The sequence below is a fragment of the Macrotis lagotis genome, chromosome 7 (genome assembly GCF_037893015.1).
Source record: "Macrotis lagotis isolate mMagLag1 chromosome 7, bilby.v1.9.chrom.fasta, whole genome shotgun sequence".
Taxonomy (NCBI): Eukaryota; Metazoa; Chordata; class Mammalia; order Peramelemorphia; family Peramelidae; genus Macrotis; species Macrotis lagotis.
Genome location: NC_133664.1, coordinates 222,131,654 through 222,147,490, shown reverse-complemented (window position 1 = coordinate 222,147,490; position 15,837 = coordinate 222,131,654). Strand labels below are relative to the sequence as shown.

Sequence of the window (15,837 nt, the reverse complement as noted above, 5' to 3'; positions counted from 1 at the left end):
TTCCACTTATTAAAAGACATTTTAAAAATGAAAAATGCATTTATCTTGTTCTGAGATATTATTATTATTAGCTAATGACTTAGAACTCCTTAAAAATTGGGGATAAAAGATAGGAAAAATACATTTTAAATAAAATAAATTTTAAATACAACATTTTAAATAAAATAAAATATAACATTTTAAATAAATATTTAGGTTATTGGTCATCTCAATATTTTGATCCCTTGCCTTTGACTGCAGACCTGAGTTTGATTTGATCTAGAAAGTGTTATAAAAGTCTTAGACTTCAGACCATGGAAGAAAATGAAGTAGCAGCAGTTATAATCACTCTTCCCAAGTATCTGAGAAGTTGTCTTCTGATAAAAGGATTATACATAAAAGTGGCAAAGAAGCAAATTTTGACTTATTATAAGATAAAACCTTCTTACAATTAGAGATACATAGAAGTAGAACAGTTCACCTCAGGAATAATCTTTTTCTGTTCCGCTTTGTATGTGGAAAAATACTTACATGTTATTTAGCACTGTTAGGCTCAGAATAAAATTTTTTTTTAAAATGTGTCAGTATTAAAGATGTTTTTTCAGAACCTTTTAAAAAAATAAAACTGTAGGAGCAGCTAGTTGGAGCACCAGCCTTGGAGTCAGGGGTACCCAAGTTCAAATATGACCTCAGACACTTAATAATTACCTAGCTGTGTGGCTTTGGGCAATATACTTAACCCCCATTGTCTTGCAAAAACCTAAAAAAAATAAAACTGTAAAGGCAAGACTTTTTAAGTCTTGTTGACTTAGTCCTAAGGAAAGGCACCATTCTCATTAATAATGAAAAGAACTTGAAAGAAGTAAAAACTCCAAACAAGAAATTTAGAACCTTTACAAAAGTAGCATCTTAGATGCTCTAAGGGCATGGGTTACCTTGAGAAATATTGCTGTTTAGGAAGAGGATGCTTATGGAAATGTACCATATGCATGTAGGATTTATTACATAGATTTTCATGAAATAGAAATTTGTTGTTTTATATTGAATCCTTTCTTATGTTCTGCTGTATAGATTTTCTTTTTTCATTTTGTATTTGAGGTTAAATTGAATAAAAAATTAATAAATAAAAAGAAATATCCTGTATAAATCAAAGAATCATAAATTTAGATCTGAAAAGGTCTTTAGAAACCATCTATTCCAACCTTTTCATTTTAGAGCTGAATCAAATGAGGCTTAGAGAGATTTGCCTGTGGACACATAGTTGGTTGATGTCAGAGGTAGGATTTAAATTCAGGGCTTCCTGATTCCAAGCCCAGTACTCTATGCAATACAAGTATTTTGTTATAATCTTGATACAATATGAGCTCTTTGATGACTGGGACCCTTTCTATCTCTATATCCCCAATGCCTAGCAAACTGTACAACAAATAGTGGATATTTTATAAAAATCTGTGAGTTACTTGATTGATTTTTAACATTCCCTCTTACCCTTTTCTTCCATTTCCTTTCAAGCACAGAAAAACAAAAATGCTACTCATGTAGCTTCTTTTTTCCCCCTGAACACTGTTGTCTGCCTCCCATCCACAAAAGGGAAGAGAGAGTTGAAAGCCCTTTATAAGATTTGTGAGTTCATCCTTGCAATGCCTTTATGAGGAATATAAATGACATAGTTTATCACCTCCTAGTTTTTGATCCTAGATTTTCTGACTTCATGTTATGTGTTACAGAATGTTAAAACTATAGACCCCCTCCAGAGTAACATAGAACAAGATAAAGTATAAGTCCTAAATACAAAGAAGCTTGATTAGCTCTCTACTACTATTTAACCTTGCTATTTCTTTTTATAAGGTGCCAAATTGTCTTATCATAGTATCTTTCACATTAACTATAAAGTTGTGCTGTTGAAAACTTTTGATTTTAGAAAACATTCTATCCTAACAATTAATATAAGTGACCTAGAACTGGTGCTCTGTTGTTGTCGTTGTTGGTTGGTTGGTTGGGTTTTTTTGCAAGGCAATGGAGTTAAGTGACCTGACCAAGGTCAGACAACTAGGTAATTATTAAGTGTCTGAGGCTGAATTTGAACTCAGTTTCTCCAGGGGCAGTCTTCTATCCTAGCTGACCCGATTTGTTGTTGTTGAGTTGTTTTTCAGTCATTGTGTCCCCATTTGGGGTTTTCTTGGCAGAAATAATGGATGCTTTGCCATTTCCTTCTCCAGTGCTTTTTATAGATGAGGAAACTGAGGCAAAAAAAGGGTTAAATGACTTGCCCAGGGACACACAGCTAGGAAATGTGTGAGGTCAGATTTGAACCCAAGAAGATGAATACTCCTGCCTCCAGGCCCAGCACTCTATGCATTGAGCCACTTAGCTTAGTTTCTTTTACAAACATTTAATTTCTCATACCCTTTGTCTTTAGCTTTCAAAATTCCCCTAATTTTGGGCTCCATAAGCCCTGTATCCAGGAAAAATAGAGTTGAGAGTGGCCTGGCATGAACTGTATTAATATCTGTTTCCAAATAACAGCTCATTGCTGAAGAGTCAAATAGGGGGTTTAAATTGGTCTTGCCTAGCCAAAAATCACTTTAATAAGTGAAAAAATTAGTGGCATAACTATCATAGCCAGGCATTCTGTCCTTGAAAATGATTAGATTCTGATTCTAACTGTCAAGAAAAGAGCACAGTTAAGGGATGGAGTTTCTGTCTATTAAAGAGAAATTTTTCTGTTCTTTTCCTGTTTAATGTTTTGGTTAAATGATAAAAATTGCTAGCATTTAAAAAGTGCTTTATGGTTTGCAAAGTGCTTTACAAATATGTCATTTGATCCTCACAACAGCCCTGGTGCTATTATCAGACCCATTTTACAGATGAAATAAGAAAGGTTAAGTGATTTGCTTTCCCACAGACTATATTTGAGGGAGAATGTGAACTCAGGTTTTCTTGTCTTCAAGTCCAGTGTTCAATCCACCACACTACCTAGTTGCTATTTTGTCTTAAATTCATATTCTATGTAAACTTTTTTCGACTCCCTTACTTCCTCCTCTTTGTTTTCCCCATTCCTCTCTCACAGGTAACAACTAGTATAGTAAGTATAAAAATGCATATTTCTTTTAGAGATTGGCTCTTCAGTGGCTGGCTGGTTGGTTGGTTGGTTGGTTTCAAGGATGATGATGTTTGCCATGCATTCTCCCCATAACCACTCAAGATTGCAGACTTCCCAGTTGCTTGTCTTAACCTATTTCCATATTTTCAGACTGGTTATTCCATATTTCCTCCTAATCTCCTCTTCTCTCACCTCACTAATATAAGATATAGAAATAAATCTAATAGTAAACTTGGAAACAAGGGGGAGTTTTTTTTTTTGAGATGAGTATGATTTCTTTAATGAGAAAGAACTCAAGACTCAAGCTAAAAGCATTTGTTAAATACTTTAATATGTGCCTTACTATACTCAGAACTCAGGACTATATATATTTTATGATAAATTGCAGATATTCAGTAAGGGAAAGGCACTAGTTTTAAGGGAGATTGATAAAAGCTTCCTGTAGAAGGTGTTAAGATAATATTAGGAGGAGTCCTGTTTTCCAAGAGCTCATCTTATGAAATTGATGGTCCCTGAGCTTAGCCATGTGCCAATAGGCCCAGACATGAAACCCTGCTCTGAATGGACTTTTGATCACTAGACAAATTTGCCTCATTGAAGCTATTGTATCTCAGAGTACTGGTCTTGGAATCAGGAGCATAGGAGTTCAAATTCAGCTTCAAATATTTGATACTAGCTGTGTGACCTTGGGTAAGTCACTTAACTCTGATTGCCTCCCATCCAGGGCCATCTCCAATAGTCCTCATTCATATCTGGCCATTGGACCCAGATGGCTCCAGAGGAGAAAGTGACTTAGCCCAGCACCCCGTCACTCAAATCCAATGTCATGGCATCACCTACCCTGATGTCATGGTCTTCTTTAATAATGAAAGACAAACATCATCATCTCTGCTGTTGCTATGTTACACCATTTGACTTTTTTGCAAGGCAATGGGGTGAAGTGATTTGCCCAAGGTCACACAGCTAAATAATTAATTTCTCCAAATATGGTCTGAGACCATATTTGAATTTCTGACTCCAGGGTTGGTGCATTATTCACTGTGCTACATAGCTGGCTCTACTGTTTGACTTTTTGTCTAGCCACATGTATATAAATCAAGGTTTAGCCATACACTGAAGGTAGGGAGGGACTAAGGGCAGGGACCTGGTACATGTGTCCTTGCCTGCAAGTTATTTCCCTAATTTTGAAATTAAACTTCTGTTTGATTCCTGACTCTCCTATCTCTAGCCTGCTCAGTTCAGTTCTGCCACCCACAGGTTAGAGGCTGGTTTGGTCTGTCTGGTTGACAAAGGTAAGATTTTAATTGAGACCTGAAGAAAGACAGGAGATGGAGATGAGTGAGGAGAGAAATCCAGGCATGATGGACAGCCCTTGAAAAAAACATGAAGTCAAAAGAAGGAGTGTCTTATGAGATGAAGAATAAGAAGGCTGGAATCTCGGTATCACAAAATACTTGGAAGGGAGTAAAGTGTATCAAAATTGGAAGGCTAGGAAGGATCCAGGTTATAAAGAGGATTTTTGTTTGATCTTGGAGGTAATAGGGAGGAAAGAGGAAGTGACATGGCCAATTTTGTTTTTTAAGATAATTTTGATATCTGGATGGAGGAGGAACTGATGTGAGAGAGATGAGGCAGGCAGTGTAAAAGGAGAGGAGAGGGAATATATGAAAGATGTTTTGAAGACTGAATTACCATGATTTGGCAGTAGGTTGAATTGGAGGTTGGGGTAAGAAGAGATAAAGATGATATGAAGTTGTAAGCTTCCCTGACTGGGAAGATAGTGGTGCCCTTTGGCAGCAAATTAGTAGAGGGCTGGGCTGAGGGGGGGGGGTGTGAAGGGGAGGAGATAATGAATTCAATTTTATACTTGTTGGGTTTTAGATGCCTATAGGATTGTCAGTAGCCTATAGTACATCATAGTTTGTCCAGTCTTGAGTTGTCCAGCGGGCATTTAATGGACAATGAAGATGAAAGACTAGAGGTTTGAAAAGAAGTTAGGATTGGATAAATTGATCTAAGAATTATCAGTGTAGAAATGATAATTGAGGGGAGTGGAGCCAAGATGGTGACAAGAGAGGAGCATCTCTTAGGTATTCTCTCTTAAAACTTATAAGCTAAGGACTCTAACTACATTTTTGCGAGACAAAATCCACAGAGAGACCCAGTGAGGCAGTTCTACAACCCAAGGTAACCTGGAAAAGAGTGGAAAGGCTTGGCTCCATGGGGTCAGAGGGGTGGCCCACCAGAGGAGTGGCTTGCCAAAGCGAAGGAACTTCAGCCTCCCAGAGGCAGCCCCAGGGCTCTCTGTGAGCTAGGGCTCACAGCAGCGGGGGGAGTTTTTTACACCCCAGGTAGCACCAGGCACAACTTGGGGGAACAGCAGGGGACCTCTGCCAGAGTGAGCACATGAAGTCCAGCCTTCAGGGAACACAGCAAGAAGCATAGTCTTGGCAGCCCAGATCCAGGAACTGGAAGCAGGCAGAGCCTGCTCATACCCCAGGATATGAGTGCTGAGCCTATGGAGGTGAGTGGAGAGAGACTGCCAAGCTCTGTCCTCTGTCCCTGGAACAGGGCTCTGGGGTTCTGACCACACTCAGATCCTGATCGCAGTCTAGGCCCCCCCAATAGAACAGCAGGGCGCCCCCACCTCAGCCCTGTGGCAGAGGGGTACACTTACGGTCATTCACAGACCAGGAAGGAAGATAGAGCCTCACACACTGAGATCCTTGTGGGGGGTGGTGTCCCACTAATACTCAAAAGCTCAGGAAGCACCCCAAAACGAGGCACAGACTGGAGAAATAAGTAAGCAGAGAAAAAAGAGGAACGCCATTGAGAAATATTTTGCCTGTGATCCCAAGAAGGATCAAAACACTCAGTCTGAAGATGAGGAAGCACAAGCTCCTGCATCTAAAGACTCCAAGAAAAACAGAAATTGGGCTCAGACTATGACAGAGCTCAAAAAAGACTTTGAAAATCAAGTGAGGGAGATAGAAGAAAAGTTGGGAAAATAAATGAGAGAGATGCAGGAAAAACATGAAAATGAAGTCAGCAGCTTAGTCAAGGAGATCCAAAAAATGCTGAAGAAAATAACATGCTAAAAACCAGCATAAGTCAAATGGCTAAAACAGTTCAAAAAGTTATTGAGGAGAAGAATGCTTTAAAAAGCAGAATTGGCCGGATGGAAAAGGAGATAAGAAAGCTCTCTGAGGAAAACAGATCCTTCAGACAAAGAATAGAACTCAGGGAGATTGCTGATTTTACCAGAAATCAGAACACAATACTTCAAAACCGAAAGAATGAAAAATTAGAAGAAAATGTGAAACATCTCATTGAAAAAACAACTGATGTGGAAAACAGGTTTACGAAAGATAATTTTAAAATTATTGGAATACCTGAAAGTCATGATCAGGAAAAGAGCCTTGACATCATTTTTAAAAAATTACTAGAGGAAAATTGCCCTGATATTTTAGAAGCAGAGGGCAAAATAGAAATGAAGAGAATCCATTGATCTCCCTGAGAAAGAGATCCCAAAAAAACAACCCCCAGGAATATTATAGACAAGTTCCAGAACTCCCAAGTCAAAGAGAAAATATTACAAACAGCCAGAAGGACACAATTCAAATACTGTGGATCTGCAGTCAGGATCGCACAGGACTTGGCAGCAACTACATTAAAAGCTCGTAGGGCTTGGAATATAATATCCCAGAAGGCAAAAGAGCTTAGAATGCAACTGAGAATCAACTACGCAGAAAAACTGAACGTCCTTTCCCAGGGAAGAAGATGGACTTTCAATGAACCAGGGTAATTTCAAATGTTGCTGCTGGAATGGCCAGAGCTGAACAGAAGGTTTGATCTTCAAATACAGGACTCAGGTGAAGCATAGAGAGTGGAGGAAAAGGGGAAAATATGAGGGACTTAATGATGATGAACTGCATGTATTCCTGTATAGAAAAAATGATACTGATAATACTCATATGAATCTTCTCAGTTAATAGAGCAGGTAGAAGGAGATTTTATAGATGAAGCACAGGAGAGAGCTGAGTTTGAAGATATAATGTGGTATAAAAATGGAGTCAATAGATAAAAGGGAAAAGTAATGGGAGAAAGAAAAAGGAGAGGAAGAATAGGCTAAAATATTTCATATAATAAGATTTTTCTTTATTACAATGAGCTATTGCAATGATATGGAAGGGGGGAAGGCAAGGGGGAATGAGGGAATCTTCACTCTTATCAGAGGTGGCTAGGAGAGGAAACAGCATATATACTCAATGGGATATAGACATCTGGTGTAAGGAGGAGAAAAGGGGGACAGGGGGAAGGGGGGATGTAAGTGATGGAGGAGAGGATGGACCATGGGGGGAGAGTATACTCAATGGGGTATAGACATCTGGTATAAGGAGGAGAAAAGGGGGACAGGGGGAAGGGGGGATGTAAGTGATGGAGGAGAGGATGGACCATGGGGGGAGAGTATACTCAATGGGGTTTAGACATCTGGTATAAGGAGGAGAAAAGGGGGACAGGGGGAAGGGGGGATGTAAGTGATGGAGGAGAGGATGGACCACGGGGGGAGAGTGGTCAGATACAACACATTTTCTTTTTTACTTCTTGCAAGGGGCTGGGATTGGATGGCCTGTCTGGGACCATAGGGCTGGGTGGATGCTGGGCCTAAGGGGTGGTATGGGGGCTCAGGGCCTCTTGGCCCCAGGGCCAGAGATCTGTCTGCTGCGTCATTCAGTGACCCTACAGCAGAGTCAGAGTGAAAGGAGAGAGAAAATATAGTACATGGTAGTGGAGAAATAGGAAAGGAGGGAGTTGCAATCAGCAATGGCAATGGTGGAAAAATATGGAAGTAACTTTTGTGATGGACTTATCCTAAAAAATGTGATCCACCCATGACAGAGCTGGTAGTGTTGGAACCCAGACTGAAGCACATTTTTATTAGTAGTATTGGGGGGGGGGTTGCAGGACAAATGGGGCTGGGTGGCCTGTCTGGGGCCGCATAGCTGGGTGATTGCTAGGTGTCTGAGGCTGGATTTGGACCCAGGTGCTCCTATTATTGTTGTTATTACTATTTTATTTTATTTTATTTTGGGCCTTTTTTTTAGTTTTTGCAGGACAACGGGGTTGGGGTGGCTTGCATGGGGTCACACAGCTGGGTGATTGTTGGGTGTATGGAGCCAGATTTGGGCTTGGATGCTCCTGACTCCAGGGCCAGTGCTCCATCCACTACACCACCTAGCCATACCTAAAATTATTACTATTTTGTTTAGTTTTAATTTTAATTTTTTCTCTCCCCTTTACTTTATTGCTCATGCAGGTCTATATTTGGGGGGGGTATTATGTTTACTTTTAAACAAACATATTTTATTAATGTATAAAAACATTATTTGTACAAAATAAGAAGAAATAAATAAATTTTTAAAAAAGAAAGGATAATTGAATCTGTGCTGGGTAATGATGGTTTCTAGCTGGTTTCTAAGATCCCATCCAACTCTGAATCCTATGATCCTATAAAAGCAAATTTTAAGCTAATAATCCTTCTCAAAATTGCTTTACTAAATACAGTACAAAGAGGTGGAATGGATAAAGAGCTGGTCTCAGTACTACAACATATGGGTTCAAGTCCTATCTCAGACACATAGTCCCTTGGCCTCTCAATTTCCTAGGCAACTTTCTCAGTTTATAAATTGCAGAAAAGGTACTGACCTATCATGGTAGGAGGAATGTCCTTATCCAGGAGCTCCCTAAAACAATGAAATCAGGTACAATCCTTTTTGTGTAAGACAACAAAAGTGTCACTCACTATAATGTACTGCATTACTAACTACCTCTATAATATCTTTATTCTTCCTTAGCGAGCTTCCTATTGGTAATGTCCACCCTAAACCTAGACAGTTTGTGGGAATTTATGAGCTCAAGACTTGAAGATCTTGTATGCTCATTCTTTCAAAATTATAACCCCCTCAAAAGCCTTGAGTTCATTTTGGGGCAGCAGGGAGAGGATTTCTATAAATAGCATCTTATAATGGGAAGGAAAGAAAACTAATTTTTTGGGAAGATCAGAAGAAAATTATGTTCTCAGTTTTCATATTCATGCATCATTGGTGATACTTCAGTTCCTTTATTTGTGAATTGAGACAAAAAAAATCATCTAATAAAATTAGCTGAGTGTTGTGAGGTGATAGGGTGAGAACTGAAAACATAACCAAAGATTTTATAATGAATCTAACAAAAACTGGACTCAACATTGACACTTTTCTGTCCTCAATAATCCTGTTCTTGACTCCTGTGTAAGATGCAGTTAAGAGATTGTTGGATTTTTCAGGCAAAAAAAGTAGGTTCATATTCTGTTTGACTTTGAGCAAATCACCTCTCTGGTCATTGGTTTCCCTCTTCTATGAAACAGAATAATTAGATTAGATTAAGTACAATGTTTTATTCAGCTACTAAATCAAACTGACCATGGGTCTGAAGAATTCTCAGTTATCACCACTGAATTCTTGAATTATATGTCACTAACTTGGTTGATCTTGTACCTTTTCCCTTCCTTCCCTTATTCCTTTAAAATTCACTGAATTCATTAAAATTAACCTGACCACAGAAACATACTTTCTTGTGGACCATGAACAAGTCACTTAACCTCTTCTGTCTCAGTGTATTCAACAATAAAATTAGGAACACACTAAGTAGCTACCTCACAGCATTATCGTGAGAATCAAAGAGTTTAACCTGGTAGAGAGCAGATTCTTAAGAAAAAAATCTTTGTTCTCTCTTGCTCCCCCCACCACCACCATTTCCTTCCTTTCCTTATTCAAGATCCTTCTTAAATATCACTGTTCTCACAAAGTCTTCCCTGATAAAAATGAAACAAAACATTCAAGTTTATCATTTAAAACCAACTGACCATTCTTTTGTATCACAAAGGTAAACTAGAAACCAGAATGAAAAATTTTACCCCCCCCCCCAAAATTACTGTGCCATTAGTACATAAAAACTAAGTTAGTACATAAAAAGACAGGATAGTGGTACTGTGTGGACACTTAACATGGCAAACCCCCTTCAACTTCCTCCCCCCACCAAGAATTGTATTGGCTGCAGTAAGGACCTACTACAATTTTCTTCATGGATATTCAGCATTTAGTAAATATCCTTAGTGAATGAGATTAGTCAAATACTAGAAAATGATTAAAAAAGAAAAAGCTTAGTTATTAAATTCCATATTTGATTCTTACTCTACATAATTATAGGGGATTCAAGGGTAGAGTTGCTGGACACATTATGATTTGTTTCTTATGCATTCAGTTATCATTGTGTGTTTTCACCCTGTTTCCCCAGTAATTTATATAATTCAGTTCAGCAAGAACTTATTTGGTGCTTTTATTATTCTAATATGACTATTTTTATAGATGTGTGTATATATAGATAGATCTATGTAAATGTGCATTTAATGTTTTAATCGGTAAGAATTTATTAATACTTGATTTGTGCCAGGAAACAATCTCTATATTCAAGGAATTTACATTCATTACATTGAGTGATGATGGGGGTTCTTTAAGGGAGTATTTGATGGACTTGGCAACAGAGGGATATATTCTTAGGGGAATCTAATAGTGCAGAATAATTTTTTTAGAAGGCAATGGGGTTAAGTGACTTGCCCAAGGTCACACAGCTAGGTAATTTTAAGTGTCTGAGGTGGATTTGAATTCAGGTCCTTCTGACTCCAGGGCCAGTGCTCTGTCCACTATGCCACCTAGCTGCCCCATGCAGAATAAAAGTTTTGTTGCTCATCAAGGACATAGTAGATCTCGAATAGTAAAGTATGCAAATAGTGTCTAATTTGTGGTCATTTTCTTTGTCCCTGCTCTAATCCCTTGTATTTTAGAGGTGAGTTGGGGTAGGTAGATCTACTTTTGTTCAGTCATTTCTAGTAGGATAGCACCTAAATTAAACACCTAAATTTCTCTTGGCAAATGACCTCACTTTCCCATTTTATGAAAAGACTGAATGTTTCTCTGGAAAGCCCACATTTTCCATCCTCCAACTTTCAGAGTAGGAGATGACTCACCTCCTTGCTCAGGCTAATTTCCTCTGTTCAGTCATGTCCAGCTCAACAATACTGTTAATGGGGTTTTCTTGGCAAAGACCCTAGAATGGTCTGCCATTTCCTTTGCCTTCAGCAAAGAGAAGTTAAGTGACTTATCCTAATAAATTTCTGAACTGAATTTGAACTCAGGTCTTCTTAACTCCAGGTCTGGAGTTAAGCCATCTAGCTGTCTCTTAATTTCCTCCTTATGCCCTTAGTCCCCATATTCTCTTGGATTTTTACTCTTTCAATCATTTACTTTTTCCCCCAATCCATCCTTCCCTACTGTCTTCTTTCTCACAGACCATAAATATTCTTATGTCATATACCTGTCCCAAACTTCTAAAAAAGAACAATCCAGTCTATACTTGCTGTCTCTACTCCTTTACTATTTCCTCAGTCCACTGCAGTCTGACTCCTGTCTTACCACTCTGCTGAAACTCTCTCATCACTGATCTCTCTGCTGTGCTGCTAGTTAAACTACTGGAGATGGGGGGACCAGAACCCTTTGTATTCCTATGCTGTGTCTTCTTTCCAACCTTGCATTGGCCTTAATACAATCTCTCTCTCTTTTTCTCTTTCCCATCTATATTATGTGTTCTTCCCAGTCACTCATACTTGACCCGCTTTTCCAAGCTCCTGTTCTGTCTGTAATGTACTGAATTCCCCTCTTGTTGATTGATCCTTTCTCATATTAATTCCCTCTCTTTGTCACAATGAACCAGCTCCACTATGACCATACGCTGTGTTCACATCTGGCCTCAAACACTTGCTAGTAGGAGGACCCTGACAAGTCACTTAACCTTTTTTCTCTTCATCTGTAAAGTGATGATAATATAGTACTTATCTCCCAGGGATGTTATGAAGATCAAGTGAGATAATACTGGTCAAGTGCTTAAAGCAGTGCTTGCCACATCCTAAGTAGTGTATAAATGTTAGCTAGCAGTAGTAGTAGTAGTCATAGGAGGAGGAGGAGGAGGAGGAGCAGCAGCAGCAGCAGCAGTAACAGTAATGGAGGTAGTAAGAGTGATAGAGACAGTAGTAGTAGTAGTAGTAGTATCCTTCAGCAAAGGTTTTGTCATAGAGGTGAGTATATAAAAGTACTGGTGGCACTTCTGTGTTTTCACTGATGACAGCAGCACTTAGTTTCCTCATCTTTAAAATGAGAGAGTGAGGGGCGACTAGGTGGCACAATAGATAGAGCACTGACCCTGGGTTCAGGAGTACCTGAGTTCAAATCTGGCCTCAGACACTTAATAATTACCTAGCTGTGTGGCCGTGGGCAAGCCACTTAACCCCATTTGCCTTGCAAAATAGTTGAAAAAAATGAGAAAGTGCAATTGCTAGCCTCTGTCTGAAGAAATGCTAGCACTCTCTTAGTTCAGGTTTGAAGTCAAGATGAAGTGAAAAACTCTCAAGTCCCTGAACAGTTAACAAAAGGAAGTTTTTTTACCCTTTTCCCACCACAGTGACCACGGTCTCCCTCCTTTCCACACAGAAATGTGTCTGGACAGTAGAGTAGGTGCTGCAGCTCTTGTAGTCTTCAGAAATACCCCAAGTCTGAAGGACCCCAATCCTGACTTCAGGGAAGCATGAACCAGTCTCACCTCACATTTTGTCTTCTTTTAGGGAAAACTAATTTATTGTCACTGAAGGAAAGGAGGAACCGTGGACCCAACCCATGAGAGTAGGGAAGCATTAGAGTCCTACTACAGCCTCTTAGATCTCTTGATTGTATTCCTTTCGAAAGCTACCATCGTTTTTCCTTCCACAAGATTTTACTGGTCCATTAAGCCAGTGTAATGATAGAGATTCTGGGGAATCTTTATCTTTATTCCCACTCATAATGGAAAGATAGATCCCCAGTTCATGGTTAACTACATCATCTCTCCCTCAGGGTTCTAGGTTAACTAAAGGGATTATGGGATATTTTGTAAAGTATTAGCTCAAGCCTTCATTCTGATGTGCTTTTCTTGGTATCAATCACCCCAATATCAGTTGTCAAGTAACATCAATTGCAGTGGATAGAATATCAGAGTGGAGGTCATCTTCAGGTCTAGCACCTATAGCAGCAGGGTATAAGCTTTGCGGTTTCTACCCGGAAAGATTTTGATTATTCCCCATGGACAGAACTGAAGGACCAACCTAAGTATGAAGAAACTCAGTAAGGCAGTGGTGATTTCTTTGGCCATGACAATATCTGAAACAAAAAATAAAATTAAAATAAATTAAAATAAAATAAAATAGACTCTTAGTCCTAATAGCAGTGGAGTAGTGAATTACAAAACAGAGAACAGAGAAAGATAGTGAAATGCTAATGTGGTTCAAGTTTACAAAATATATCATGTGCCCTAATCTACAAAGTAAAAAAGACAAAGATGTTGACTTTGATTATCTCCAGTTCAGCAAAAGTTTAACTGATGCAAAGCAATCTTTACAATGAAGTCAAAAGAGCCCAGAACCTGTCTCAACCAGCAGATACTTGATATCTTTGCCAAGTGGAAAGTCATGGCAGCCAAGGGAAACACTATTTTAGAATATAGCACTATGTCAAACAGTAAGAGGAAGATGGTAAAAGATTACAAGTGCCATTATATGAAATCCAGCAAAAATCAATAGAGCTGAAAGAAAATCTTCAGAAGGCTTGGTTTTCATCACTGCCTTTGGACTTATGAAAGGTCTAAATAGAAGAGAGATCCCCTGGGAATGGTGATGTTCCCTAGATGCTTGCTTGCAGGTGATATTGTATTATTCAAGTCCCAGAACATTACAGGATTTCCTCAATGATGTCCATGATTTTTCAGCAGAGATAGTAGAGAACATCTGTGGCAGGGAAAAGTAAATGGATAAAAGTTGCTTATTGCTAAAACTTGCCATTGGAGGAATTGTCTTTTAGTGTTTCAGTACATTAACTCCAAATGCTAGTGAGTTGGGTTCAAAATGAATGGGAGTAGGCTGGATTGTATTGTTCTTTCAATAATCCCCAACTGCTCATTGACATAAAAACACTATCTTTTTAACAGAAATGTTTTCCTGATGATCTATGGTTGTGTGTATTTGAACACCACAATCATCAAAGAAGTAAAGCTGCAGATAACCCAGAGAGCAATGGAAAGATGCATGGTAGGTGCAAGTAGACTTTTAGCTTATTTCCAACAATGCTATCATAAAGGAAATGTATTAATTGGAAAAAGAGGTGGGTCAGTTATACAGCAAGAGAGATGGCTAGCACAGAGGAATCTTGAGCATTAAACTGGTTAAACCCATGAAACACATTAAGGAAGACCCCTATGAAGGATCATGGATGAGAATTAAATAGGTGTAGCTGGGTTGCAATCTCCACCCATGGAGGGAATATGCCCATCAATGAGGCCATAAATCCATTGAATTGCAGCAGTATTTATTGTTAGTACTAAATAAACTACTTATTAAATACTTCAATAGAAGCATGATCTCAATATAGCTACTATCCTTTCAACATTATGAATTGAAACATACATATTCTCTTACCTTGTTCATATTTTTCCCATAAGTTCTTCATAGAGAATCCACCTGACACAATCAAGGCCTTTCATTGTGCTGGTAACTACCAGTATATAGTTAGGTAATTCATTGGTTATCCTTTATTCTTACTTTTTTTAATTGAACCTTCATTTATTTATCTATTTTATTTTTTTCCCAATTATACACAAGGGTAGTTTTCACCATTTATCCATTTGCAAGTTTATGAATTCTGCTAATCCCTCCACTTCCCCAACCCCCCCCCCCCCATAGCAGTGGACAATCTGGTATACCTTGTACATGTACCATTATGTTTAACATGTTTCCATATTACTCACATTATGAAAGAAGAATTAGAACTAAGGTATACTTTATTCTTGATACTTGACTTGTCCACTTTATTTACATACCTAGAATTTTAGGAACATAAGTTTAGAATTTGAAAGTACTATAGAGGCCATTTAGTCCAATCCTCTCATTTTACACATGAGGAAATTGAAAATGAGAGAAATTAAGTTGTTTGCTCAGGATTACACTGACTTCATTGTCCTGTTTATGTCCAATAAAACATAAAATTAATCACTGGAAATATGCTGCATGTGACATTTTCCCAATATGCTTTTGTATTATCTGCAATTGTGATACTAAGACACTTGTGGTGTCCCTTTATTCAAAACTATGTAAATATTGTTAGTTAATGTTATTGGCGTTAAAATAATGGGCTTTTGCAATGGGGAAAATTTAAAGTGCTAGATGCAATTTAGTTCATTTTTCCTTTTTTTATTTCATTCTGAGTTCAAATTCTTTAGGGCCTTTCCAAGATCTATGTATTTATGAATTAAATCAATGGACTACTCATTGAACTATTTGTCATAATTGAAGCAATATGTATTTGTAATCTACTTTATTTTTCCTATTTGGATAGCTAGGCTGATCTATTTTGAATCTCCATGGATTCATTGAGTAAGCAGCGCAATATCATGTGTAAATAAAAACATCATTAATAGGTAAATCCTCTTATTTTTGGACCTGGCAAATGATTTCTATGATAGTAACAAACATCTTTGTTCTGCATATATTCCTATTTGCTGTCCCTCTACTACTGATAATCAGGCTTGTGATATATCAGTTATGGAAGAAACTTATATGATTTTGAGTCATTTTGTTTGAG

At 38.3% G+C, this 15,837-nt stretch overlaps 1 protein-coding gene across 2 annotated transcripts in view; it reads left to right on the top strand.

Annotated features, from left to right (window-relative positions):
• Positions 1-15,837, top strand: part of WNT5B (Wnt family member 5B) — a 157,392-nt gene that overhangs the window by 47,239 nt on the left and 94,316 nt on the right. Inside the window, exon 2 of one of the 2 annotated variants that reach the window (XM_074194996.1) lies at positions 14,189-14,288. The exons of the other annotated variant lie outside the window; for it this stretch is intronic. Coding sequence (XP_074051097.1) covers positions 14,202-14,288 — 87 coding nt within the window. The 5' untranslated portion in view covers positions 14,189-14,201. The remainder of the gene's footprint in view (positions 1-14,188; positions 14,289-15,837) is intronic. 2 annotated transcript variants of the gene reach the window in all.